At 37.7% G+C, this 17,925-nt stretch overlaps 1 protein-coding gene across 1 annotated transcript; it reads right to left on the bottom strand.

The window, feature by feature from the left end:
* Window positions 1-1,967: 1,967 nt before the first annotated feature.
* Window positions 1,968-11,927, bottom strand: LOC121327518 (retinoschisin-like). The gene is made up of 5 exons (XM_041271586.1): window positions 11,922-11,927; window positions 11,383-11,485; window positions 10,295-10,436; window positions 3,430-3,625; window positions 1,968-2,304 (listed from the first exon to the last, which is right to left on the bottom strand). Exons 1-5 carry the CDS (start codon window positions 11,925-11,927, stop codon window positions 2,152-2,154), a joined length of 600 nt encoding a protein of 199 aa, XP_041127520.1. The 3' UTR covers window positions 1,968-2,151.
* Window positions 11,928-17,925: the final 5,998 nt, after the last annotated feature.

The raw sequence follows: 17,925 nt of genomic DNA, 5'->3' as shown, positions 1-17,925 counted from the left end.
GATGTTTTGTAAAATAATATGGCCTTCAGGCATATATTTACATCTTAAATTTAATACTGCCTCAATTGACAAATTTTTTACTTGACTAACTCCACATTTTTCACAAGCATCATTCCTCTCACTGTATCAATACAACTGACTCTTTAAAAAAAAAAAAAAAGTGTGGACCCCAACCAAAAAGGCCATCTGACGTTTTTTTTTTTTTTTTTTTTTTAGAAACCTTTTGAAATCTTCTTAGGAACTGCTGAAGTGATTGATCTGACACTTGGCATATATCATCAACATCCAAACCTGGTTCAAGTTTTGGAAAATTGCTGTGATAAAATTTAATATCAAAATACTGCCAACAAATTTGACAAAACGTGCACCAAACAACAAACTGCTTCTGCTCAAAAACCATTTAACCAACTTTCTCCCAACTTGGTAGGCATTATCCCGGCGACAAGATAATCACAAAATGGTGTTGTTTTGTTAAACAAGATGGCCGCTGGCCCTACATTTTCTTCTTAAATTTAAAACTGCTTCAGTTTAAAAACGGTTTACTTGATTAGCTCCAAACCTGAAAACCATCATGCGTGTGTCAGCACAGTTTACTTTTTCAAAAGTGTTGTTTGTTGCATGAGCCAAGATGGCCGCCTGATGCATTTTTTTTTTTTTTTTTAATTTCAAAATCTTCTGGAGGACTTACTGATTTCAAACTTGGCAAATATCAAGAACTAAACGTGCTTCTTCCAGTAATTGCTTAAGTGTCTGGTACTGGTACTGGGGCTTGGAAGCCATGAAACTGTCTGGCAGTTCTAGTTTTATTTGTTGCTGTTTTTGTTCTACATTTCTTATATGCAACTGTTCATTTTTAAGTTACTTTTTTACACAACAGTACACACACATGTTTGGTCACCATCACAACTTTTGCAAGAAACTGGGATTCCCGTGTTCTGCTTGTGCTAATATACCTCTCTGCGCTTACAGGCATTTGTAGTCGATCAAATTGTTACCGTCTTTCTCGCACTTCAGTCGTGTCACATTTGTAAATATTGACACTTGTTTATAAAGGTAGATGCAGCATTTTTGTGCCTAACCCCTAAAAAACTGTTTTTTTTGTTGCATTTGTAATTATTTTAGTCAAAGTCTGGGTCATAATTTCACATTTATCTGTGATTCAGTGGTACAAACAGATTGATACATTACCACGGTGTGATTGAGGGAGCGTACCACAGGTTGAAAACCACCAAGTCATTTCTTAACTCAGTTACACAGTAAAATAACAGACTGCATGGACTACCAATTACTGTATTAGAACAAAAAGTGCCCCCTGGTGTACCACAGTAAAAACTGCAACTTTTAACCCTTGTATTAAAATATATGTCAAAGCTTGCCACTTTACAACAGTATAACATTACTGTAATGATATAATCTAGAAGAACACACTTCAGCACAGTGAAAATGGCCTGACATTTTTATTTTATTTGCATTTTATGGAGTCTAATAAGAGGACAAAGTTAATAGTGGTGGATCTTAATGGCAACTCTGTTGGTTCCATTTTAAAGATGCAAACTTTGGTTTACAATGAATGAAATGCAGTTCAAGTCAAGTACAAGAGTAGTTAAATGTTTATTGAACCATCGTGACTTTTTTTAAATACACGGGATCACTCTCAGATCACATAACCTGAAGACTTGGCCTTGTTGATGACTAGAAAAAAACATTTCAATGCACACTGGATAACAGTGGCTACATGATGGCCCTTTTATTTCATACACAGTACAGAATACAGTAAACCAAACCAAATACACCAATTATAGTTTCCATAATAATCATCTTTTAATCTTTTACCTGCTAGCTTTCCCATACCAAAGTAGAAGACAAGTAAGTCTTTGAACACAAGGCAAAATTGTAATTGTAATTTATTTATTTATTTATTTAGGTCTTTGAAAATACAATAATAATAATACACAGTATGTAAAAATTACAGTATTCCACAGAGACCCAAATAACACATTTAGACCTGTAGAGTAAGCAAGCTTGCACTTGTTTGAAATGTTCAAGTATAAAACTTGTTTTTTAGATTATAAGGATGTTTTGGTTTGTTTTTGTGTTCCACTTTGGTGAAAGTGAACTCACACAAGTGTACTCCAGGCCTGTGGTTCAGGCTCAGACGCACCTGTTCATGCACTCCAGCAGCTCCATTCTCACTGCGATGCGTGTGTGCCAGCCCATCGGCAGCAACCTGATGTATCGGGAGACGATAGGGGGGCGAAGGAGGTTCTGTACTGAAGAAGTCCTGTCAGAGTTCCCATAGAACACCTACTGAAACCAAACGGAGCCAAAACTATCAGAAGTTTAAGGATAAAATAACAATTGTTAAGTCTGACAAAATTATTTTAATATTAAGAAGTTATAATGAGGGTTTTGTGTAATTCTTTAGTTACATATTTTTATTTGTGTTTTTTTATTTTTATTTATTTATTTTTTTGTATTTTGCACATCAGGGCCACCATAGTATTGGTATAGGGTGTTAAAACAATTATTATAGATGATTAATATTAACTTTTATAGATGTCCAACCCTCCCCTTCTTTAACGCTGCAATAGTAAATCATAGTTCTTGTCTTCTAACCTGTTCTGTGGTATAAAGGAAGCACTGTATTACAACTTACTCATTAAATAAACCTATGAATAGAATGAAATCGTTTAGTGAATCCTTGTTTTTGTGTGTATGTTGGTCTAATATTTTGCAACATTACAGAATGCACTGGTAAATGTGCATTGGATAGGAAGTAATATTTCCTTAGCAATGAGAGTAAAGGGGAGTGGCTTATTCATAGTCACTTCATGCGTCAGGGGATCAAGAGAAGGCACAAGCTGCTAAACACATGGGTGACTCAAACGAGTGACAAAATGGAATTCCCATTGACAACAATGGGGAAAACAGAAAGACGTCTATATCCAGTCAAATCCCAGACAGGAATCCTAAAATCCTGAATACAGTTTCTTTAAAATAAACTAGTACACAAAATAAAAGTATAATGAGATTAAATGAACCTATTCTTTAACACAAAAATAATTTGCTATTCCAAGCCTGTCATTCCCTGTTTATTTATTTTAGTTTATTTTAAAGAAAGTGTATTCGGAATTGTAGGATTCCTTTCTGGGATTTGGAGATATAGACTGTCATTCCTATTTGTGCTATGTTTTTGTGTGTTTTTGGTATTCCAGGCCTATCATTCCATAGAAAGCAGCCATCGTTCCATGTCATTCCACCTTTATTTTGTGTATTAGTTTATGTTGAAGAAAGTGTATTTGGGGTTTTAGGATTCCTGTCTGGGATTTGGAGATATAGACCGTCTTTCTGTTTTCCCCATTGTTGTCAATGGGCATTCCGTTTTGTCATTCGTTTTAGTCTGTTCCATGTCCAGGTCCCATCACTCACCCTGTTGTTTCCAGTCTGATCTTTGTAATAGACCCAGTTGAGGTTCTTGTCAGTGCGGTACTGGATGCTGTACTTGGTTATCCACTCGTCGGCATCGCAGCGACCCTGGCTGATAATGCCTGATATCACCTTCACCTCCTTCAGGTCAATCTGCAGCCACTGGTTACTGTCCTGGAGCTTGGACAGCCAAGCGCACCTGGAACAGACACCACAAATCATAACTCTTTCTGATGTGAAGGGTCTCCAACTAAAATCATGTGTGTGGATCTGGTATCATTTTCATAGAAAGACATTTCTTGAAGGCTGCATCATGTCAGTATCACAGTCCAGCAATGATTACTTTCTTTGCATCTTTATAACCAACCCTGTGCATGTACTGAATTTGTGTGCAAGATGCAAAGAAAGTAATTATTTTCATGTGACACCATTTCCAGCTGATACAAAGACATTTTCCGATGGCTGAATAATCAATAGTTGATTTGGACTATTGTTGTACTAGTCTGAGATGATTACTTTCTTTGCATCTTTATTTCACTACGTTACATTAACCAAACCGTTCTTGGGCTGTTTCTCATACCACATGCACACTTCACCAGCGCTGTAAACCCCTATAGCAGTGGTTCTCAACCCACGGCCCAATCAGCACACAGCTGCGGCCCATGTGATCCTGGCAATAAAAAAAAAAATATATATATATATATATATATATATATATATATATATATATATATATATATATATATATAGAACAGTTGAATAGCGTAGACAAGAGAGAAAATTGATCTGTTTGTTGTTTCGTGGAGGGAAACGATGTTGCGTGACTTCAGAAAGCAGTGTAAGTATAAAGGCAGATGAAGGAAAGAAGCATCGCAGTTTGGCAGTAGAAGGCAGAAAGGTACAAGATGACTGGAAAGAATTGTTTGCAGTTATAGAAAGAGATGGGAAGCCTTTTGTTTATTATGTCGTACTGCCCTCACTGTGTGCAAAACGTACAATGTAAAAAGGCACTTTGAGACGAAGCATCAAGACTTTCAAACTAAATATTCAGAGAAATCTGAAGTTAGAAAGTTAAAATTTCGTCATCTTGAGAAATCGCTAAACAGTGAGCAGAAAGTGTTTCGTGCCACATTTACTGAAGCAGACGAATCGCACAAAATTTCTTGGATGCTTGCCAAACACAGGAACCCATTTAGTGATGGGGAGCTTGTAAAACAATGCTTTTTAGAGTCCGCGGACTGTCTCTTTAATGATTTGAGAAACAAAAACAAAGTCATAAGAAGGATAAAAAATTTGAAGCTAAGCAAATGGCACAGTATGTCGGCGCATCTCAGACCTTTCTGAAAACCTGGACACCCAACTTAAAGCAAAGATCGCCTCAGCTGCAGCTTTAAAAGTTTAGCAGTTGATGAATCAACAGATATAGGAGACGTGGCCCAGCTTTGCATTTGGATTCGATGCATTGATACAGTCAACTTTGAAATTACAGAAGACTTACTTTAGCTGCAGTCACTGCACGGTCGCACGCTTGGGGAGGGTATATACATTGCTGTTCACCAAGCATGCGGTGAAATGAATGTTCCGCTAAATTCAGTTGTTTCTGCAACAACAGGTGGAGCTCCGTGTATGACTGGTAAACATCGGGGACTACTTGCTGAAATGACAAGGGAGTAGCCAAATCTGTTGTCATTTCACTGTATTGTGCATTAACAGGCTCTCTGCAATAAGTTAGGAGACGGTCGCATGAAGGGAATAATGGACACAGTTGTAAAAGTAATAAACTTCATTCGTGCTCGGCCCATACTACACCGCCGTTTTGTTTCTCTGCTGCAAGAAGTTGACTTGTGATATGGTGATATACTGTTACACACAGAAGTTAGATGGCTAAGTCGTGGTAAGGTTCTTCAAAGATTTGTTGCATTACTTCCAGAAATTGTGCGGTTTCTTTGTGAAATTGGTGAGGAGGATAAATATCGTGAATTAAAAGATGCAGCTGGAAGGAAGACGTGGCATTTCTTGCCGACCTCACTGGGCATCTAAATAAGCTGAATTTGCAACTACAGTGTGAAGGAAAAACAATTGGCGAGCTAATGTGCGCTGGTGCTAGTTTTAAGATAAAACTTGAACTGTTCATCGGTCAAATTAAAGAAGGAGACCTCGCGCATTTCCCAGAGTTAAATGAAGCAGGTGAAGGTTCTGTGGAAAGTGACAAAATAGAACAATGTGTTGCTACGGTACAGCAGCTGCAAGAACAGTTTTCGTCACGTTTTGCCGATTTCGTTAAAGTACAGTCTGCTGGTGCTTTTCTACGGGATCCTTACACCTTTCCCATTTTACAGCTTAAATACCATGCAACAACATGTTATGTTCCCAGGCATGAACTGGAAGAAGAGCTGTCAGATTTGCAGGGGCAGGGAGCAACTTACGCAGCTCAGCATTTAAGTTCTGCCAGGAATTATGGAAATGTGTTGCTGGACAAAATTTGCGTCTTCTAAGTGCCAAAATACAGTCTATGTTTGGATCGACTTACATTTATGAACATACGTTCTCAGCCATGTGCCGGATTAAGTCCCGCTGTCGCGCTCGCTTGACTGAAGCAAACCTTCTTGCACAGCTGTGCTGTGCTGTCACCCATCTGTGAAGCAATTACTGCTTCAAACAAACGACGTTGCCAGATCTCCCACTAATGTAAGTTTAAAACCAAATTAATTTTAACAGTTAGATTTTTACTTGTTTTGCTCATTTAAAATGAAACGTACTATATTGATTTGTGTGACATTGCTATCAGATAACAGATACAAAACATATCCTTTATAGATATACAGGTAGTAAGTATATTGTGTGGGTGCGGCCCACATAACGCATATATAGCTGCATATGCGGCCCACAAATGGAAATAGGTTGAGAACCACTGCGAAAAAGCATCTTTAAATGTAGGAAAATGAACCTGCAACGCCATCTAGTGAGTTTGGAACAAAATAGCAATTTCCTCTCAAGATCAAGAAGGAGCGGCTGTGAATGAGAACGTAAATTGTTATCTTTGCAGACTGGTTAATAATTGCTGTTAAACTTGCTTTCCTTCAGTACTTGTGTAAAGATATGATCAGTACTAGCAACATTATCACTGGTCCATTTTTTCTTATGTTTAATTAGATTGTGCTTGAGAAAATCTGTATATCCCGAATTAATGTTGAGAGAAAACAATAAACAATAAACATACAATTTATTAAAATGCAGGTATGTTGTACTACTATACAACTACTTGGGACCTGGGGGTGTTAGTAAAATGGGTTATCGCTGTAGAATTATATGTCACTGGTCAAAATATATAATTTACCCTTAGGGATGGGCAACGATATGAAAATTGTATATCAGTATCGATAATATCGAAGTCTTGCAAAACACAGAAAAATACAACGCAATTGCAAATTGAAACATATATACATGTACAGACGTCAACAGATATTTACATATGAAAAGCAGTCATTTTGTTTAATTTAGTGGTGCTTTGCTTCACAATATCCATGGAGAAAAATAAGGTCTTGTTATATTGTTTTACTATTCCATCATCATCCACCTCAAAACCCAAATATTTCTATACTTCACTGGGCACAGACTTTCTAGATGTCGTGTCCAATACTGCCTCCCGGTACGATAATGCCTCCCGTGGCATTGAGAGATCTTACCCTTAGAGATCTAAACTTACCTTTATGAAGCTACGTTAGGTTTACACCTGTAAAATAGCGGCTTTCATTTAGTCTTAACTATCGAAACGCTTCAAAATCTGTTTTCATTTCGATTTTAAAATGTAATCTGACAAACTAATAGGCTTCAAACTGCTAGTTAGCACTAAATATATATATATATATATATATATATATATATATATATATATATATATATATATATATATATATATATATATATATATATATGAGGGCGTCTGGTTTTCTTTGTTTTCGTCGTGTTTAGCTGTTTTCCTTTTAAAATGACTCTGAGCACTGTTTAATGTGTTTCTGAATTAAAACTCAGAAATGTGTTAATTGTAAAATTTATTCGGTAAGGCGCGGCAAAAAGTCGCACGGAAACGTTGAAGTGATCAGGTCATGCACACGCGAAGTTATTAGAAAGACAGTTTCATTCGAGAAGGCACTATTGGTTGGAACACCTTTAGTAATTGAATCTTCAGCTGCTCTGTGTGCAAATACTGACTCACGACACCTATGAAAGTATCATGCACTGTATCAGGTACTGTAGGTACTGTATAGCATCTGGTACCTAAACGCCAATCAATGGAATACAAGGGTTAAATAATACTTTAGTGTGTGGTGTTTGGAGACTGACAGTATTTGGTATGCATAGGGTTTGCTGTATCTTAATATAAAATAAACGTGATATACTGCATTTGTATTGTAGCAGTATTAGTAATACAAAGTATGTCTCTGCATACAAAGTATGTCTCCATGTGTATATACAGAGACGATCACATATATATATATATAATATATTATAAATGATATATATATATATATTATATATATATATATATATCGGTATCACGATATGGAAACTATTCTCAATATCATCATATCAAAATGTCAATATAGGTGCCCATCCCTAAAAATGAGTATTTCTCTGGCAGCAGGGCAGTGCACGCAACAGGACTGGTTATCAGGGGTTGTGGAGAATCAAACTGTGGATAATCAAGGATTTCATGTACAGGACAACGTCAAGTGAGCAGACTAATGTGGAAGGTATGCAGTTTGATTAGCTGATTTTCTGGATTACTGACCCACAACCAATTATGTTGCCAATTATGAACCTTTGTAGCCTGCAAAACCCCCAAAATAACATAAAAATGTAAAAACACGCGTTTTACAGGCACAGGGAAGTGGTGTGGATAATTGACAATACGGTAGTAAAAAAGGTTTGTCACCCAGTTGTCAGTGTCATATGGCTGTGTACTGAAGTTGGAATGTTGACGCTTATACCTGAAACTGTTTTTACTTTAATTAACATTGAGCCCCTGCCTACAATTTGGTAGCAGAGAGATTCTGGACCACATTTTGCAAACTGCAAAATATGGAATGTGGTTTTCCAAAATCGGTGTTGTACTTAAACCATTGCTTCATGGTGACATTCTGCACTCCAATCCACACAAAGGCGTGACATAGTTTGTGAGTTGCAGAATGTGGTTCGGAAGCGTAATGCCAACAGAGCCCTTTAGTGGGTGATTTCAACATCCATGTCGATTTTCCTTATTCCCCTCTAGTGACCAACTTTGTCAAGCTCTCAATCTGTCATCGTCCCCACTCACACACGTGGACACACCCTGGATCTGCTTATCACCAGGGGCCTTGATATCTCCAATCTCTCAGTCTCAGATATCTCACTCTGACCATTTCTTAATCACTGCTCATTAATCTTCCCGCACCTTCAGCTACTACTGATACTGTTATTTCCTTCCATCCCAAAAATCTGCTAAATCCTATAATATTCTTGGAATGTGTCTCATCTTCCCCTCTGACTGGTACTGTTTCGTCTTCGGTAGATGATGCGGTTTCCCTCTACAATGCCACTCTTACTCAGATCATCAACACAGTTGCCCCGCTTACAACCAGAACAGTGAAGAAACATTGCAACTGTCCATGGTATACCCTCGAACTTCGACTTTTTAAGTCTGCCTGCCTCAAAGACTGAGCGCAAATGGAGGTTGTCTGGACCTGCGGTTCACAGAGAGAACTGGACCAACTCGGTAGCTACAGGCGTGCACTCCCCGCTGCCAGGGTTAAGTACTCTGAAATCTTATCCTTGGGACACAGTAAACCAAATATTCTCTTCAAAACCATTGATAAATCCACCCTCCATTCATCCTCCTCTCTTACCTGCCATGATTTCTTCTTTTTCTTTTAGAACAAAATCAACACCATTTATTCTATGCTCTCCTGCAACAAACCCAGTATAATACTTAACCACCTTGAATCCCCTCTGATTGCCCCTCCTGCTCTCCTCTCTCCATTAACGATGTCTCCGGCCTATTGTTGAACTCAATACTGTCACGTGCCCCTTGGACCCCTGGCCAACAAATCTCGTCCCTCTCTGTGCTTCAGACCTTGCTCCTTCCATTATGCACAAAACTCTTGAAAGGGATGTAGCCAGCCAGCTGACAAAACATCTCACAGCTAGCAATCTGCTTGAATCTCTGCAGTCTGGCTTCCGGCCGCATCACAGTACCAAAAAACTGCTCTGCTCCAGATTGTAAATGATCTCCTGCTCAATACTAATGCTGCTGCTCCCTCTGTCATTGTACTCCTTGACCTAACTGCTGCTTTTGATACCATAGATCATGGTATTCTTCTTGACCGCCTTCAGAAGTATGCTGGGATCTCTGGAACCTGTCTCTCCTGGCTGTCCTCTTACCTATCTGGACGCATGCAGTCTGTTTACTATGATGGAAGCAGTGCTGACGCACACCCGGTCACTCACGGTGACTTTAGTGCGTGCAGCTCCCAGTCGCTCGCTTCAAATCAACTCTCAAGACCCTCTTGTTCTCTCTTGCTTTCAATGCTGTTATTAGCTGTTGTCTAAATTGCTATTTCAGGTTTTTCAGTCCATCTTATTCGTATGATTCTCTATGACACACACATCCACAAATGCTTAGAGTTCACATCCTAGCCTTGTATTTAATGTAATATGCCTGTATTTAATGTATTTGCATTGTTTTTTTTACTGTTTGTATTTAATGTACTATGCCCTGTATTTCACTGCATTTAATGTATTATGCATTGTTACTCACTATCTTGTAAAGCGCTTTGTGATGGTGGTCCACTAGGCGCTATATAAAATAAAGATTGATTGATTGACTCACCCGAAGCCTTGTCCGTTGAGTCTCGCCTTGTTGGAGGTCCAGGAGGAATACCACCCGGTGTACTGATCCTCACTGGCGCAGCTGATCTGGTCTGGAGTGACGGCTCCAGATTCAAAGCCCAGCGGTCTGTGATATGGGCACTCTAGAGAAAAAGACATGGTTGGGTGTTCAGTGCAATCCTACATTTAAAACAGTCAATAGTGGTACATTTTTAAAACACTTAAAGAAACTTAAATTCAATGACAGACGTTTTCGACTAGTATTAACTAATTATTCAATGTTCAACATTACAGATCTGTACTGAAGACATTCAGAAACACTTTTAATTGAAACATTTGTAATTGAATGCACTCATTAAAGTTTACTGTGGTGAAACATTGTATAGTCAATGCTGAGTAAAAGCAAGATAAGGCAAAGACAAACGTTAAATAACACCAATATATTAAAAAAAAGGTAGAAGACATTTAAGGTTTAGTATCTGCATGAGGAAAACAAGGCAAACTCTGAAACAATGGTGCACATGTCAACCTTTTTAAGGGTAATCTCAGCATTTATTCATGGTGCAATAATACATAATGTTACATTTTGTTTTTATTTGAAACTTAAGTACGAAGTGGATGCTCTGTGCTGATAGCATACATGCCAACAGTCCCTACGGTCGGGACCTAGCAAATGCCCCATGTTTTTGTAGTGTGACTACAGATGAACTAAAGTGGTTCCATATGAATTGCTTTCTTTTTTCAAATACTATAATTGTTTATGAATTTTTTTTTTTTTTAAAGTTCCATTCTGGGAACATGCCCTTGTGTAATGCTCTGTTTACAAGTGGTAATACCTGGACGTAAGAGACAGCTCTGGGTGCTTGCATCACCTCAAATTTTAGGATTGAGACATAATTAAAAAAAAATCTATAGACAGCCTGAATAAGTTCTCTCCATGGTAATTCATAATTCAAGGACTATTAGATGGGATTTGTGCTGATATTGGTAGAACATTGTACTAGTACTAATGAGTTATTTTAAAACAAGTCTGGCCCACTAGACAAATGGACATGTGTTTACTGAAACTGCACAGGCTGGAGACCTCACCTGGCATGCATTCCATCATTGTGGTTCCGCTCGACCAGATGGAGTTGGGCTCCCCTTGACAATCACATTTGCAGGCTTTGCCTTTCCACTGCTCCAACACCTCCTGCAAAGGTAGATATATGGCAGATGGTATGGTTACTCATTGCACCATAACCAAAGCTTGTGCTTACTGTCATTACCTTTTAGATATTGCACCGTAACCATCTCTTTTGCATAATGCCATTACCCTTTTTAAGGGTTACTTGTCGATATTCTTAGTGCAATTACTATGGATCCCAAGCGGTTACATTTAGAAATACATTGAAGACATTGAAAAAAATGTCCAGAAAGTAATTGTCATTGAATTGATTAAGGTCCTTTTAGTACTTTTGTTGTAATTAATATATAAAAAGACCACCCTAAAACCCCCAATTCATTATTAACAGGATTGGTGAGACACTTACCTCTTGAGCATACGAATTTAATAGTGCTGTTCACAGAGGCCAGCGTGCATTGTAGCAAAGAGAAACACAAGACACATTGCTGTACATTAGACCTACATCCATACTCAAAATACAAGATCTTCACTGCAAAGTAATTAGGGTTTTATTGTAACTGAAAAACTAAAGATGTAAGTAAACGGATACTCACAAACCAAAGTGAACTAACCACCAGAGACATTATTTTAAACAGAAATAAAATGAAATTCAGGTCTTGGCATCTAGTTTTTTTGTCAAAATGTCAGCACATGACATTTTTTTACTTTTGTGTACAATCTTATAAATGACATAACTTCAGTCCTGTGCATGTCTGAGTACCCAGTCCTAAATGATGCAGTGGCACAGCAAGGAGATACTGGAACGTACCTTGACATAAGAGAAGGTGCAGCAGAAGGATTTCCGCCTTGATCTTCATCTTTCCTTTTGTTTTTGGTATGGTCACAAAGTAAATGACAAACCTTGCAATGGAAGCTGGATTACCATAATCCGCACGTCACTAATGGCATTATCTTATTTCCTTTTCTGTTAGTGACAGTCATTACAATGTGATAGGTTCTCCGAGTGAGAATCAAGGCTAAAAAAACAAAAAGAAAAACGCGCTAAACATTACCAAATACTTTGTCATACAAAAAAATAATGTAATTCTAAGAGATAAGTGTGTTTCTTGAATGCATCCCAGCAGTGTGTATTGAATTTGTGCAATATGGAATTCCCCATGCCATGTAGGTATATTTTAATGATAAAAACAGAGGTCAGATCTTAATACTTTAATCTGCTTGAAGCTAATGAAATAATTCCGCTAATCCTACCTGTTGTGCATCTCCATTCTCTATGCAGTTTATATAGAAACACGTGTAACAGCAAACCTGTATTTTCATTTAATACAAATTCAATCTGATCCATACTGTAGGTCAGTCAAAGCTCTTAGTTTGCAGTGGATCAGGTTAAAAAAACAAACCAGCGGGAATAGCATTTCCTGTCATTAACTCTGTTGCTAAATTCCAACACTTACACCTTACGGCAAGTACACTACCTGTAAAACAGGACACTATGAATTAAGTTAATGTCAATCACGTGGTTACAGCACGCAGATTGTGGATTATTTAGGTTGTGCTGATAGGTCATTAGTTCCCAGAAGTAAAATCACTCCCAAACACTTTAGTCTGCATTCAGTTAAACTTTCACAATTTAACAGGTCAGCTTTTTCTCATGGGTTTTTCATTTTGTATTTTAATGGTTTTATGTGAATGTTTTGGTAAGTATTGTTCCTTAATTCATTTTATGACATGATGAGATGATACAAGCATAATTCAATTAACCTACTTATTGAAATAAATAAAATGAATATGGAATGGGGCTGTAGTTGTGTATCAGTAATGACGTGAAGCTTTATTAACTCCGTTCTGAAGCTAGTCTTGTAATTCTCCACTCCTGGGTATTTTCTTCAAGTCATGCATTTTGATGATTCCTGTAGAACAAGTTCATTCTGTGTAGGTCATTAATGGATGTAAATGAGCATATTTGAAGGAAGGGTGTCATCAGTGTTTACAGGTGTCCCTGCTTTCAGATCCCTGTTAGTAATTTGTATTAGAACACAGTCTTGTCTTTCCAGTCACAATGAAGTCTGTTGCTCATGAAGTGGAGAAGTTCCACCAAGCCATCCTGTCGCCTGAAAGGAAAGAGGAAAGCAAACTACTCCACCTACATCTACCGAGTGTTAAAACAAGCAGGTTTAACTGTTATTGAAGTGCAGTCCAAGTGTCTGAGGGATGATGGCATAAAGGCTGAATTGCAGTGTTTCCTCTGGCACCATCTTGCTCAATTTGAAAATGCTATGACAAAATTCCTTGAAGCGAATTGTATGCTGACCTCCAACACTTCGTTACTTTACTAATCTAAGAACCCGAAGGTAGTATTTTTCGCATCTAGGTTATTCTGAAATTTGGAAGATTAATTGATGTGATGAGAGTCATAACTGCATCATTCTAAATATCCAGTGCATTTATTGTTCCTCAACTTGTTTGCAGGTACATCTGGACACTGGCATCTTGTGCAAGTTGATGGGCATTGTGGACTGCTCTGTGGGTGACCTGTTCCAGCGCATGGCTTTGGAGGCCTCCAGGTTATCACTCTAAAACAAGAGACGCTTTCTCACCTGCAGAGAGATCCAGTCTGTAGTTCGGCTGCTCTATGCTGGGGAACTAGGGAAGCATGATGCATCGGAGGGGATGAAATCTGTGGCAGAGTACACCAGCTCAAACCGAGGGCTTGTTTTGAAATGTGAAATTTTTTTTTTTTTTTTAAACTTTTTTTAATGTTTTGTGAACTATCAATGTTATTTCACTGGTGTCATTGTTAAAATTGGAAGATCTCCCTGCCCACCATTGTACCAGGAAACTTCATCTATGTACAGTATATTTAATTTTGTAGCTCACTTTGCCATCTTTAATGCAGAAAAGTAATTTAAAACTACAAATGGAGGGACACAATGACTCCTGAAAGAGATTTCCTTGATTAATTTATTCAGGAACTAAATGAGAACACATGGCCGTAAAAACCCTAACACCTTTGCTTCAAACGAAGACCTCTTGATGATCCTGAGCCCTCGAAGTTCTGTGATAGGTTAATGGAATTGTTGTAAATGGTAAAGATAATTAGAAAAATCAAAAGACTTCAAACAAAATAGGAAATAAGGAAAGCCCTTAGAAATTAATAAACACTTAAACAACTAAATTAATGCCCTGATCCCCCTAAATTTGACATGTTCTTTACTAAAAGAAAAGTAAATTTTATAGGAAGATGTAAGTAAGACCTAATCGAAGCTAGAAATTATGTTTCAAGTGTTTTGGTAAAAGTCAGAATACGGTCAATCTTAAATTTTACTGGTAAATGACTACTTTTTCCATATTCACCAAATAAGGTTGTAAATGTCCGCAAGTATAAGGGTAAATGTCCAAAATTATGTATCAATAGATTGCTTTTCAGACATTTACCAGAGCTTATTGGTAAATGCAGGTATGTCATTGAAGGATTGATTTATTCCTGCCTAAAAGTTGTTAATGAACAAAATAATCAATGTCGAACAATATATTTATTTCTGCATACACATTTGCCATTAACAAAATAATCATTAATACGCTTACAGTAATGCACAATTGGACAATTTAATCTAGTTCAACATGGCATTGAGCAATATTGTGATCCACTTATGCAGAACAACCAACATTCTGGCAAATTTTCATATAAAACAATTCACAATGGTGTTGAAGGACATTGTATTCCAAATACACAGTCATTTGATGAAAAATAACATTCTGTTAAATGCGAGTTAAATCATTTATGACCTTTTCTTTATGACCTTTTTTCGTTTTTTCAACAGAAAAAGCGTACTTTGGTTATGACACAAAACGGCACAAAGACAGGCAGTGAACATACCTGTTTATTTATTGCAGCATGGTAGACTCTTGTGGCATTAGACAGGACTCCTGAAGCCTTACAATAGCACTTTTTGTTGGAACACTTCTTATTGCCTACGAGAAAGAGACCGCTTAGAAACAATCCCCCTATCATGTTTTCAACTACATAAATGCATGAACGCAGTTAGTCTTCAGCTTTACTGGTAAATGTCACAAGTAAAGCGTCACGTTTGTTTCAGACTTTTACTGCTTTACTTGGTGAATGTTGACATTTACCAGTAAATCTTAAGATTTTCCATTCTTCAGACTTTTACCGTAACAGAAGTGTTGATTTTAAGAAAGCTCATTCTAGGAGGCTGTGTGGTCCAGTGACTAAAGAAACAGGCTTGTAACCAGCCTGTTAACCAGTTCAAATCCCAGCTCAGCCACGGACTCATTGTGTGATCCTCAGCAAGTCACTTAACCTCCTTGTGCTCCTTCTTTGGTGTGAGATGTTGTAAGTGACTCTGCAGCAGATGCCTAGTTCACACACTCTAATCTTGTATCTTGTAAAGCGGTTTGTGATGGTGGTCTACTATGAAAGATTATTACTTATACCTACACTTAACACCTTTTCTTCAGGATGTGTCAACTCTGATATGCACTAGTCAATTTGAAACTTCCTCTAGCCCCCTTTGTGAAGGCGAGAGAACAGAGTGTGATCAGTTTCATCCCAGAGGTGTGCACATATAGTCAATGCAGCGGTTCTGAAATCGATGTAAGATTATCCAAGAAATCAATTGCAAACAATATATATTTTAATAGACTTTGTCTACTACCCATTTGTCCAAAAATATGCAAGTGTGTATGGGTGGTTTTATGGAATCAACTCCCCAGTAATGTTGCTGAAGCTGACACCCTGGGATCCTTCAAGAAGCTACTAACAGACACCAAGATGGGCCGACCCTATTTGGCCTGTAAGGCGAATGGCCTCCTCTCCTTTGTAAACTTTCTTATGTTTGATAGCTGTAAAAGTACCTACAAATAAGACAATAAAACCCATCATACAGTACAATTTCTCAAAGTAGTCTAACAATGTGTTTTACCACCCCTACATAAAAGCAAGCCTTTAAACCACCAACGTTTAAATCATGTTGTTATTGTTGCACCACAGTCTTCAAGCTGCTTTAAACTAAAATATGGAAGTCACTATTGGATTAATATGGTTATTGTATAGAGGTTTCATAATTCTCCATGGATGTTGGCAAAACATCTATAGAAAATTCTCATAAGGGAAATGCAAAATCTACTTCCTCTACTAAATAGATGCATGCTCATATTAATACCGGTATGCAGTCCCAAACTGCAAGTGTCCCATTTGGTCTTTGCATGGCCTTAATTGGAAGTATTTAACACAACACATTAGATACTATAGGGTTAATTTTTAAATAAATCCAATTAGAGGTTCAGCGTTTCATGTCAGACAATCACCCATTGTTAAATACAGCCAAGGTTATTTGTTTGTTGCTTTCAAGACAGTTTAAAATGTCAGCCATAAAATAGAACCATATTGTGATGTGCAATTGAAGAGAATAAGCAAGATGTAAAACAAAATCATTTTAATTAAACATTCCACATTTAAAACATGTAAAAGAAACAAGCCCTCAGTTTGAGCTGGTGCACTCTGCAACAGATTTTTCTCTCTATGGACATGCCATGCTACCCAAGTTCCCCAGCGCGGATCAGCCGAGCTGCGGACTGGATCTCTCTGCCAGTGAGGGTGCGTCTCTTGTTGTAGAGGGATAACCTGGAGGCCTCCGAAGCCACACGCTGGAGCAGGTCACCCTCAGGGCAGTCCACAATGACCATCGACTTGCACAAGATACCAGTGTACAGGTGAACCTGCAAACAAATCAGGGAACAAGTGCACTGGAAATTTCCTTTATGCACTTCAGAATTATGCAATTTCAACTTCCATCATTAAATCTCCCAAATTTCAGAATGTATGGTGGTAAAAAAAAAAAAAAAAAAAAAAAAAAAAAAGAAATACTACCTTCAGGTTCTTCAATTAGTATAGCAACAAAAATGTGTTGGAGGTCAGTATACAATTTTGTTATAACTCCCAAAAATGAGCAAGATACCACCAGAGGAAACATTGCAATTCAGCCTCTTATAATTCCTCAGACACCAGGATTGCGCTTCAATAACAGTTAAACCTACTTGTTTTAACACTCTGTAGATGTAGGTGGAGTAGTTTGCTTTCCTCTTCCCTTTCAGGCGATAGGATGGTTTGGTGAGCCTTTTCTCCACTTCATGAGCAACAGACTTCATTGTGACTGGAAAGACAAGACTGCCGATCAGGAACATTTAATTTAAAAACAGCTGTATCCCAATTATATTTAGGATTTACATTAAACAGTGTGCCTATTTTCCATAAGAACCATGGGTTTTAAAGACAGTTTACTAAATAAGATCTGAAAACAGGGACATCCATAAACATTTTAACTATGGACCAACATCTATCTACAGTCTGTAGACAATTATCTTATTCCCCTGGAATTAAAACACAGTGCAATAAAATATGCAAAAGAAACCTGAAGAGCTCAACAAGACCACCTACTGGACTGAGTTAAGGACGCTTGACAGCATTACTGAAATACAGCTACAGT

The sequence above is a fragment of the Polyodon spathula genome, chromosome 15, assembly GCF_017654505.1.
Source record: "Polyodon spathula isolate WHYD16114869_AA chromosome 15, ASM1765450v1, whole genome shotgun sequence".
In the NCBI taxonomy this organism is placed as follows: Eukaryota; Metazoa; Chordata; class Actinopteri; order Acipenseriformes; family Polyodontidae; genus Polyodon; species Polyodon spathula.
The sequence above is the reverse complement of the archived record's forward strand: the minus strand, read 5'-3'. Positions and strand labels throughout refer to the sequence as shown.

Excerpts from the sequence above, each read along its gene's own strand:
- LOC121327518 (XM_041271586.1), bottom strand. Across the intron at positions 10,437-11,382 it reads AATGATGGAATGCATGCCAG|AGTGCCCATATCACAGACCG; the intron begins GTGAGGTCTCCA and ends CTTTTTCTCTAG. Across the intron at positions 3,626-10,294 it reads CTCAACGGACAAGGCTTCGG|GTGCGCTTGGCTGTCCAAGC; the intron begins GTGAGTCAATCA and ends TGTCTGTTCCAG.